General features: G+C 49.3%; 1 protein-coding gene across 1 annotated transcript in view; it reads right to left on the bottom strand.

Moving 5' to 3' along the window:
• Window positions 1–12,500, bottom strand: part of dock10 (dedicator of cytokinesis 10) — a 66,849-nt gene that overhangs the window by 47,901 nt on the left and 6,448 nt on the right. The window contains 3 exon segments of the mRNA XM_035384205.1: window positions 1,250–1,332; window positions 2,712–2,798; window positions 6,896–7,015. Coding sequence (XP_035240096.1) covers window positions 1,250–1,332; window positions 2,712–2,798; window positions 6,896–7,015 — 290 coding nt within the window.

Below are 12,500 nucleotides of genomic sequence, written 5' to 3'. Positions count from 1 at the left end.
GCAGCCCTTCACTCTGCGATGTCGTTCTCTGACAGCGAGGCACAAAAGGAGCACCCTGCCCCCACCCCCCCCTCCACTGCCCCCTGTACCCCCATGCACCGCCCCCCTCCCCCCAGCTCCCATTCCAGCAGCGCCTCTTTGTCTGAGCCGGGCATCCTGCCCCCCACTGCCCTTTAAGGACCCTGTCTATCAGAGGGGACCTCTCTTTTCACTCAGGCCATCTCCACGGACGCCCCAGGCCCGGGGCCTCACTCAGCCCCAGCGGCTGACGGATGCGTGAGGCGCCCACGCATGCTGGGGATTGGCTGATCAGTGAGCATGCGAAACCCGACCCACACGTCCACACTCTCAACGGCTCCCACACTGCGGTCTGTGCATGCTGCCTGATGATTGGAGGACCCACACTGCGGTCTGTGCATGCTGCCTGATGATTGGAGGACCCACACTGCGGTCTGTGCATGCTGCCTGATGACTGGAGGACAGCTCTCTCTGGTTTCTTTGTGAAAAGAAACAATGGCAACTTCGTAGCTGCAGTCCCAGCAAACACTTTTAGCCAAAGAGGACACCCTCCCCCACCCCCTCTCTGTACTCTGCACGAAACACCTTCTTTAAATGGGACACCCCTCCGTACCTGTCTTGCAGTTACTCTTTAAATGGGACACCCCTCCGTACCTGTCTGGCAGTTACTCTTTAAATGGGACACCCCTCTGTATCCTGCTGAGACAAGCATCTTTCTGCCTGTTATATATGATCTGGGTCAGGTGCTGCAGCACTACCCTGTCCCAAATGCATTTAACACCCCCCCCCACCAGACTGCTGTTAGCCCCCCCCTCCCCCCCCCCCCCACCATGCTGCTGTTAGCCCCCCCCCCCCCACCAGTCTGCTGTTAGCCCCCCCCCCCCCCACCATGCTGCTGTTAGCCCCCCCCCCCCCACCAGACTGCTGTTAGCCCCCCTCCCCCCCCCCCCCCACCATGCTGCTGTTAGCACCCCCTCCCCCCCCCCCCACCAGACTGCTGTTAGCCCCCCCTCCCCCCCCACCATGCTGCTGTTAGCCCCCCTCCCCCCCTCCTCCCCCCCCACCAGACTGCTGTTAGCCCCCCTCCCCCTCCCACCATGCTGCTGTTAGCCCCCCTCCCCCCCTCCCCCGCCACCATACTGCTGTTAGCCCCCCCTCCCCCCCCCCACCATGCTGCTGTTAGCCCCCCTTCCCCCCCCACAAGACTGCAGGTATCAGAGGGAGAAAGTACCTGGGCAGTAGGCGGTAATCCGCGGCGTACTCCTCATATTTATATTGGACCAGGTGCTGCGGGGAGTTGTAATACTTGCAGGCCTGAAGGACACATGAAACAGACGATTGATATTAATCCAATGTCAGCTGTTACATTAGACTGCCTGGCAACGGATCTGCTTCTACTGCACATTTAAAGGCAAATATATGTGCTAAAAGTACAGGATAATGACAGGCTAGGCTAGGGTAAGCTAGGATAGGCTAGGCTAGGCTAGGGTAAGCTAGGCTAGGCGAGGGTAAGCTATGATAGGCTAGGCTAGGGTAAGCTAGGACAGGCTAGGCTAGGGTAAGCTAGGATAAGCTAGGCTAGGCGAGGGTAAGCTAGGATAGGCTAGGCTAGGCTAGGCTAAGCTGTACCAAGTGCATGTTGTAGGCAGTTGTGATGCAGGTACTGACTCTGCTGACTGAGTCAGCCAGGTCCCCTCCCTCCCCTCTCTCTGCCTAATCTGTGACACACCCATTACGCACAGCTCCCCTCCGGCAACGCTGCCATGGCGATTTCAACACACACCAAAGAAACCTCTTTCACGCATCCCTTACAAAACATGTAAGCCGTCTGCTGTAAAACAGCCATTAATAATCAATCTTCACCTATGAATCTGGTGCTCCTCCAGACTCCAGACAGATTGATCGTGCCGTTACTGAATTAATGGGGATATTAACCAAAGCACTAAAAGAGCTGGATGAGCTTTTGGTCCAGAGACCCCACATATTCACACATACTCCGCCCCTCACAAGCACACCAGCCCCCCCCCCCCGATTATAATACTACTACTCACCTGCAGCATTAACTACACACACACACACTATTACAATTACCTGCAGCTTACCTATTCTCTCCTTTATTATTCCTATTTTAAACCAAACTGTCCTACCTGTAGCTCACCTGTTAGACACACTGAGCAGCTCTACCTGTAGCCCACCTGTTAGATACACTGAGCAGCTCTACCTGTAGCTCACCTGTTACACACACTGAGCAGCTCTACCTGTAGCCCACCTGTTAGACACACTGAGGAGCTCTACCTGTAGCTCACCTGTTACACACACTGAGGAGCTCTACCTGTAGCTCACCTGTTACACACACTGAGCAGCTCTACCTGTAGCCCACCTGTTAGACACACTGAGGAGCTCTACCTGTAGCTCACCTGTTACACACACTGAGGAGCTCTACCTGTAGCTCACCTGTTAGACACACTGAGCGGCTCTACCTGTAGCCCACCTGTTAGACACACTGAGCAGCTCTACCTGTAGCTCACCTGTTACACACACTGAGCAGCTCTACCTGTAGCCCACCTGTTAGACACACTGAGGAGCTCTACCTGTAGCTCACCTGTTACACACACTGAGGAGCTCTGCCTGCAGCTCACCTGTTACACACACTGAGGAGCTCTACCTGTAGCTCACCTGTTAGACAGACTCACCTGTCTGACCAGCAGACACTCTGCCAGTTCTGCTCCATCCGGCACCGTGGACAGCAGCGTCCGCCTCTCCACAGGTACAGTAATCACCTGTGAGCGAGGACAGACACGTGAGAAACAGGCTGAGGAGGAGGAGGAAGAAGCAGAGGAAGTGTGTGTGTGTGTGCGTGTCTGAGAGGGTGTGTGTGTGTGTGTGTGTGTGTGCGTGTCTGAGAGGGTGTGTGTGTGCATGTGTGTGTGTGTGTCTGAGAGGGGGTGTGTATGTGTGTGTGTGTGTCTGTGTCTGAGAGGGTGTGTGTGTGTGCGCATGCGTGTGTATGTGTGAGTGTGTGTGTGTGTGTGTGTGCGTGCATGTGTGTGTGTGTCTGAGAGGGTGTGTGTGTGTCTGTGTGTGTGTGTGTGTGTGTGTGTGTGTGTGTGTCTGCATGCGTGTGTGTGCGTGTGTGTCTGTGTCTCATTGCATCATTATTAATACACAGGAGCAGCAGCAAATTGACTTAATCTCTGGTATCAGAAAACAAGCAGCAGCGATGTCTTTGTAACTGCATCAATAAAGACAGTTCAATTTGCAACTTGACTAGGTTTAAATTCTCCTCAGCAGGATGTTTAAAATTCTGAGAATAAAGGAAAAAATGTTATTGCATAACGTAATGTGCATTTGCAAATAAGAGTTCTAATTAGAGTAATTTAATCCAGTGCTCTGAAACCTCCTGAGACAGAACAAATTAAACACGGCCATTTCTGACACAGCCATGCATTATACATAAACTCAGCAATCTTCCGAGGGTAATTAAAACAACTAATTAAAGCAACTTTATTTCAGACGAGATTTTATGAGAACATTAGCTCACTAAGGAAGCTGCTACAGGCTAAATATCTGAGGTTAAAGAAAAAAAAAGTCTGAGCGTAATGGAAGTACTTCAGTGTAAATTTCTGTATACTTTCTTTCGTCCTGTCTGGTGATACTGAAGCAAATTTAGTTTCAAAACACAGGGAAGGCCTGTGTGTGTGTTTGTGTGTGTGTATTTTCACTCGCCACGCCCTTCCCTCGACTCACTACACCCTTCCCCTCACTCACCACGCACTTCCCCTAACTCGCCACACCCTTCCCCCCACTCGCCACACCCTTCCCCCCACTCGCCACGCCCTTCCCCCCACTCGCCACACCCTTCCCCCGACTCACTAAACCCTTCCCCTCACTCACCACGCCCTTCCCCTAACTTGCCACACCCTTCCCCCGACTCACTACACCCTTCCCCCACTCGCCATGCCTTTCCCCCCCCACTCGCCACGCCCTTCCCCCGACTCACTAAACCCTTCTCCTCATTCGCCACGCCCTTCCCCTAACTTGCCACACCCTTCCCCCGACTCACTACACCCTTCCCCCCACTCGCCATGCCTTTCCCCCCCACTCGCCACGCCCTTCCCTCGACTCACTACACCCTTCCCCCCCACTCGCCACACCCTTCCCCCAAATTGCTACGCCCTTCCCCCCACTCGCCACGCCCTACTCAATGCTGCAGGAGAGAAACACTCAGCACTGTAGGAGAGAAACGCTCAGCGCTGCAGGAGAGAAACGCTCAGCACTGTAGGAGAGAAACACTCAGCACTGTAGGAGAGAAACACTCAGCGCTGCAGGAGAGAAACGCTCAGCACTGTAGGAGAGAAACGCTCAGCACTGTAGGAGAGAAACGCTCAGCACTGTAGGAGAGAAACACTCAGCTCTGCAGGAGAAACACTCAGCACTGCAGGAGAGAAACGCTCAGCACTGTTGGAGAGAAACACTCAGCGCTGCAGGAGAAAAGCTCAGCACTGCAGGAGAAACGCTCAGCACTATAGGAGAGAAACACTCAGCACTGCAGGAGAGAAACACTCAGCACTGCAGGAGAGAAACACTCAGCACTGTAGGAGAGAAACACTCAGCGCTGCAGGAGAAAAACACTCAGCACTGTAGGAGAGAAATGCTCAGCGCTGCAGGAGAGAAACGCTCAGCACTGCAGGAGAGAAACACTCACCACTGCAGGAGAGAAACACTCAGCACTGTAGGAGAGAAACACTCAGCACTGCAGGAGAGAAACACTCAGCACTGCAGGAGAAAAACACTCAGCACTGTAGGAGAGAAATGCTCAGCGCTGCAGGAGAGAAACGCTCAGCACTGCAGGAGAGAAACACTCACCACTGCAGGAGAGAAACACTCAGCACTGTAGGAGAGAAACACTCAGCACTGCAGGAGAGAAACACTCAGCACTGCAGGAGAGAAACACTCAGCACTGCAGGAGAGAAACACTCAGCACTGTAGGAGAGAAACACTCAGCACTGCAGGAGAGAAACGCTCAGCACTGTTGGAGAGAAACACTCAGCGCTGCAGGAGAAAAGCTCAGCACTGCAGGAGAAACGCTCAGCACTATAGGAGAGAAACACTCAGCACTGCAGGAGAGAAACACTCAGCACTGCAGGAGAGAAACACTCAGCACTGTAGGAGAGAAACACTCAGCGCTGCAGGAGAAAAACACTCAGCACTGTAGGAGAGAAATGCTCAGCGCTGCAGGAGAGAAACGCTCAGCACTGCAGGAGAGAAACACTCACCACTGCAGGAGAGAAACACTCAGCACTGTAGGAGAGAAACACTCAGCACTGCAGGAGAGAAACACTCAGCACTGCAGGAGAAAAACACTCAGCACTGTAGGAGAGAAATGCTCAGCGCTGCAGGAGAGAAACGCTCAGCACTGCAGGAGAGAAACACTCACCACTGCAGGAGAGAAACACTCAGCACTGTAGGAGAGAAACACTCAGCACTGCAGGAGAGAAACACTCAGCACTGCAGGAGAGAAACACTCAGCACTGCAGGAGAGAAACACTCAGCACTGTAGGAGAGAAACACTCAGCGCTGCAGGAGAGAAACGCTCCTGCAGCACGTGCTCAGGTTTAGGGCCAGAGCAGTTTCCCCTCACTAGGCCTCTGCCTAAAAGTAGATGCCGTGAGTGAACCACATCCTCTTTCAGACCGACCAGGAGCAGCACAGCCTGCTGTACACATGCAACTGTGCTGCACGCATGACTTGCTGCACACATGCCACTCTGCTGCACGCATGACTCTGCTGCACACATGCAACACTGCTGCACACATGCGACCCTGCTGCACACATGCAACACTGCTGCACAAATGCGACACTGCTGCACACATGCGACACTGCTGCACACATGTGACCCTGCTGCACACATGCGACCCTGCTGAACACATGCGACCCTGCTGCACACATGCGACCCTGCTGCACTCTAAATGCATGTCGGAACCTCAGAAGCGCTCTGCATGGCCACACTGCAGGCACGGCACAGAGAAACACGCCGCGCTGCATGTTACCTGCATGCATTCCCACCGCATTTTCTGTGAGCTGTGGACTCAGAAACAGAAACAGAAACAAAGAAGGCCGTCCGAGGCGAGCGTGTTCGCGCTCAGCGTACGGCCCGAGGGGCAGGATGTGGACACATATGCATCCTTAAATAACGCAGCACTGCTGCCCTGGGCCAACCCTCACTACTGAACCCCCTCACTGCAGGCTGAAGGCTGAAGGCTGAGGGGCAGGCAGGTTAATGCAGGTCTGTCAGACAACAAGATCAGAGCATCGAGTCTCAAAGGGAAATGGTTTGGGTGCACCGCAGTACTGCACACTGAAATGAGCAGGTTTGGGTGCACCGCAGTACTGCACACTGAAATGAGCAGGTTTGGGTGCACCGCAGTACTGCACACTGAAATGAGCAGGTTTGGGTGCACCGCAGTACTGCACACTGAAAAGAGCAGGTTTGGGTGCACCACAGTACTGCACACTGAAAAGAGCAGGTTTGGGTGCACCGCAGTACTGCACACTGAAATGAGCAGGTTTGGGTGCACCACAGTACTGCACTCTGAAATGAGCAGGTTTGGGTGCACCACAGTACTGCACACTGAAATGAGCAGGTTTGGGTACGCTGCAGTACTGCACACTGAAATGAGCAGGTTTGGGTGCACCGCAGTACTGCACACTGAAATGAGCAGGTTTGGGTGCACCACAGTACTGCACACTGAAATGAGCAGGTTTGGGTGTGCTGCAGTAAATCTCTTTCTCACACACACACACACACACACACACACATGCACATACGTACGCACACACACTCGTGCACGCACGCACACACTCTAACTGTACGTACTGTGAAGTCATCGTCAGGAAAGAGGAGCAGGTCCCGTAGGGGGTCTTCCTTCAGCTCAGCGTCCAGCTCAGAAACCACCGCCTCATAGTCCAGAGGGTCGATCTGCTTGGGCTTCTCCTGCTGTAAGACAGAGACACGGGTCAACCAATCAAACCAGGACAACATCAGCCAATCAGACCAGGCCATCAGCCAATCAAACCAGAACAACATCAGCCAATCAAACCAGGATAACATGAGCCAATCAGCCCACAGCAACATGAGCTAATCAAACCAGAATAACATCAGCCAATCAAACCAGGACAACATCAGCCAATCAGACCAGGCCATCAGCCAATCAAACCAGAACAACATCAGCCAATCAGACCAGGATAACATGAGCCAATCAGCCCACAGCAACATGAGCTAATCAAACCAGAATAACATCAGCCAATCAAACCAGGACAACATCAGCTAACCAAACCAGGCCATCAGCCAATCAAACCAGGACAACATTAGCCAATCAAACCAGAACAACATGAGCTAATCAAACCAGGCCATCAGCCAATCAAACCAGAACAACATCAGCCAATCAAACCAGGATAACATGAGCCAATCATCCCACAGCAACATGAGCTAATCAAACCAGAATAACATCAGCCAATCAAACCAGGACAACATCAGCTAATCAAACCAGGCCATCAGCCAACCAAACAGGACAACATCAGCTAATCAAACCAGGACAACAACATCAGCCAATCAGACCAGAGCAACATGAGCTAATCAAACCAGAACAACATCAGCCAATCAAACAGGACAACATCAGCCAATCAAATCAGGCCGTCAGCCAATCAACCCAGAACAACATCAGCAAATCAAACCAGAAAAACATCAGCCAATCAAACCAGAACAACATCATCCAATCAAACCAGGGCAATATCAGCCAATCAAACCCGAACATCAGCCAATCAAACCAGAGACACAGCCAAAAACAAACCAGACACCACCTCCTGAACATCACTCAACAAAGCCAAAGTTCAAAAAGTTAGACTGAACAATATACAACAGTCAGCAATTCACAAATTATAACACAGTTCAGCCAGTAGCTGAGTAATACACAAGCCAATCAGCAGGTGAGAGGTCCTGACACAAGCCAATCAGCAGGTGAGAGATCCTGACACAAGCCAATCAGCATGTGAGAGATCCTGACAAAACCAATCAGCACGTGAGAGATCCTGACAGACCAATCATCTTGTGAGAGATCCTAAAAAACCAATCAATTTGTAAGAAATCTTGACACAGACCAATCAGCACATGAAAACTCCTGACATAAACCAGTCAGCTCATGAGAGATCTGGACATAAGCCAATCAAAAAGGGAACATTACATACAAAGGAAAAACACAACTGAAAGACATCCAATCAGAAACAGATATGAGGGAATTCATCAAACACAATACTACCAATCAGCAAAAGAGATTTTTCAAACACAAAAGCTCTCGTAGAAACTGACAAACACATTAGACACACATTATCCAGTTAACAGAACAGGCAGTACAAGAGCACATTAATAAAATAAACGACTACTTAATAAAATAGGTGGAATGAAAATACAGACAGATGAACCAGTCAACCGAACATACACGCAAAGCTATGAATAACAGTTAAGGTGTTGGAGTGATGTATTCGCCCAGTAAAGCTTGCTACATGTGCAGCGGAGTTAAAAAGCCATCATGGGCTTCCTCTGTTGGTCACGGTTTCCAATAGCAACAGTGTACACACATTAAGATCTGTAGTGCTGTGCACAGAGGGGAAGTGTAGAGGCTGGGCGCATGGGCCCCTGTTCCCAGTTTGAGGACCCCTTCGCCTGCTTTCCTCTTTTTAAGCAGGGAAATGAAACCGAAGAGATCACAGCGTTGTCGCCGCTGGGTAGGACACACGCTTCGCCTCTCACGACAGCATTTCACACACTCAGCTCACATTATTACAGTCAGAGCAGCTACCAGTGAGGAGTCTCAGAATTAAGTGATTGGGCAAAAACAGGTGCAAACAATTGAAAGATGTGATAAGGTAACTTAGAAAATAGTTATTGTATTGTTATATATGTTATTAGGATGTCTGGGGCACAAAATAAATGAAAAGGGTATTTAGAGCTACATGCAACATTTTGAGGTTTTGTGTTGAGATTTGAAACATGCACAAGGTCAAATGAATTTCATTTTTGAAATGCTAAAATGGCCGTGTGGGTTAAGGAAGGTCATATTCAGATGTATGTCTGTGCAACAGTGGCCTGAGACAGCCTGTTATACCTCCTTATCTCTCAGATTCGGACATGAGTGGGCCTGTGACCTATTCCAACCTTCTCTGAGAACCAAACTGTCATCGGAACACAACCGGCTTGCATGGGATTGCGTTGCTGTGGAGACAGGTTCCCCTCCAAACCGCAAGACCCCCAAACAGACGAGGGGGGAGCGGGGAGAATGGAAAATGGTTGGTGGTTTTCTGCAGTGAATCACCAGCTCAACACGAACAAAAAAAAAATCCATAAAAACCCCACAACGTTTACAAGAACTGTCCCGTCAGGGTTTTGTTTCTGTGTTAAAACAGAAACCAGAGTGACAGGGGTAAAGCAGACAAACATGGGTACTTTCCTTCAAATAATAATAATACACAAATTAAAACAGGAAAAAGGCTTGACTGTACATGTCAAAAGGGATGTCTCAAAATCCATGCAGACAACCATAAATATGTGCATTTATTAATTTCTCCCTGTGAGCTGGAACAGGCAGAATGAACAAAGAGTTTAATATTCTACATACACCACCACCTGTAATATTACACATACAGCACACATACACCACCACCTGTAATATTACACATACACCACCACCTGTATTACACATACACCACCACCTGTAATATTACACATACACCACCACCTGTAATATTACACATACACCACACATACACCACCACCTGTAATATTACACATACACCACCACCTTTAATATTCCACATACACCACACATACACCACCACCTGTAATATTCCACATACACCACCACCTTTAATATTACACATACACCACCACCTGTAATATTACACATACACCACACATACACCACCACCTGTAATATTCCACATACACCACCACCTTTAATATTACACATACAACACACATACACCACCACCTGTAATATTCCACATACACCACCACCTGTAATATTACACACACACCACCACCTTTAATATTCCACATACACCACACATACACCACCACCTGTAATATTACACATACACCACACATACACCACCACCTGTAATATTACACATACACCACCACCTGTAATATTCCACATACACCACACATACACCACCACCTGTAATATTACACATACACCACCACCTTTAATATTCCACATACACCACACATACACCACAACCTGTAATATTCCACATACACCACCACCTGTAATATTACACACACACCACCACCTTTAATATTCCACATACACCACACATACACCACCACCTGTAATATTACACATACACCACACATACACCACCACCTGTAATATTACACATACACCACCACCTGTAATATTCCACATACACCACACAAACACCACCACCTGTAATATTACACATACACCACCTGTAATATTACACATACACCACCACCATTAATATTCCACATACACCACCACCTGTAATATTAGACATACACCACCACCTTTAATATTCCACATACACCACCACCTTTAATATTCCACATACACCACCACCTTTAATATTACACATACACCACCACCTGTAATATTACACATACACCACCACCTGTAATATTCCACATACACCACACATACACCACCACCTTTAATATTACACATACACCACCACCTGTAATATTCCACATAGACCACCACCTTTAATATTACACATACACCACCACCTGTAATATTCCACATACACCACCACCTTTAATATTACACATACAACACACATACACCACCACCTTTAATATTCCACATACACCACCACCTTTAATATTACACATACACCACCACCTGTAATATTACACATACACCACCACCTGTAATATTCCACATACACCACACATACACCACCACCTTTAATATTACACATACACCACCACCTGTAATATTCCACATAGACCACCACCTTTAATATTACACATACACCACCACCTGTAATATTCCACATACACCACCACCTTTAATATTACACATACAACACACATACACCACCACCTTTAATATTACACATACACCACAACCTGTAATATTATACATGCACCACCTGTAATATTCCACATACAACACACATACACCACCACCTTTAATATTACACATACACCACCACCTTTAATATTCCACATACACCACACATACACCACCACCTTTAATATTACACATACACCACACATACACCACCAGCTTTAATATTACACATACACCACCGCCTGTAATATCCCACATACACCACCACCTGAGCTCCACTACTCTCAACAGGCCCGTCAGCTCATCACCTTCACCTACGACCTTCAACCACTGACCACAGGACCCACCTGGTCAGTAGTTACAGTAAGCTCCTTTAAGCACTGACCCACCTGGTCTGTAGTCACAGTGAGCTCCTTTAAGCACTGACCCACCTGGTCTGTAGTCACAGTAAGCCAGGGGTCCTCAATCTTATCCAGGAAGGGCCGGTGTGGGTGCAGGCTTTTGTTCCAACCGGGCGGTTACACACCTGATTCCACTAATCAAGGTGCTTAGCAGAGATTCCAAGGGGTTGATTAGTAGAAGCAGGTGTGTTACTGCTTGGTTGGAACAAAAGCCTGCACCCACACCGGCCCTTCCTGGACAAGATCGAGGACCCCTGCAGTAAGCTCTTTTAAGCCCTGACCCACCTGGTCTGTAGTCACAGTAAGCTCCTTTTAGCACTGACCCACCTGGTCTGTAGTCACAGTGAGCTCCTTTAAGCACTGACCCACCTGGTCGGTAGTTACAGTGAGCTCCTTTAAGCACTGACCCACCTGGTCGGTAGTTACAGTGAGCTCCTTTAAGCACTGACCCACCTGGTCTGTAGTCACAGTAAGCTCCTTTAAGCACTGACCCACCTGATCTGTAGTCACAGTGAGCTCCTTTAAGCACTGGCCCACCTGGTCTGTAGTCACAGTGAGCTCCTTTAAGCACTGACCCACCTGGTCGGTAGTTACAGTGAGCTCATTTAAGCACTGACCCACCCGGTCCGTAGTCAGTGAGCTCCTTTAAGCACTGACCCACCTGGTCTGTAGTCACAGTGAGCTCCTTTAAGCACTGACCCACCTGGTCCGTAGTTACAGTGAGCTCATTTAAGCACTGACCCACCTGGTCTGTAGTCAGTGAGCTCATTTAAGCACTAGCCCACCTGGTCTGTAGTCACAGTGAGCTCCTTTAAGCACTGACCCACCTGGTCTGTAGTCACAGTAAGCTCCTTTAAGCACTGACCCACCTGGTCCGTAGTCAGTGAGCTCCTTTAAGCACTGACCCACCTGGTCAATAGTTACAGTGGGCTCTTTTAGGCACTGACCCACCTGGTCAGTAGTTACAGTGGGCTCTTTTAGGCACTGA

Source organism: Anguilla anguilla, chromosome 12 (genome assembly GCF_013347855.1).
Source record: "Anguilla anguilla isolate fAngAng1 chromosome 12, fAngAng1.pri, whole genome shotgun sequence".
Lineage (NCBI taxonomy): Eukaryota > Metazoa > Chordata > Actinopteri > Anguilliformes > Anguillidae > Anguilla > Anguilla anguilla.
This window is presented reverse-complemented; position numbering and strand designations above follow the sequence as displayed.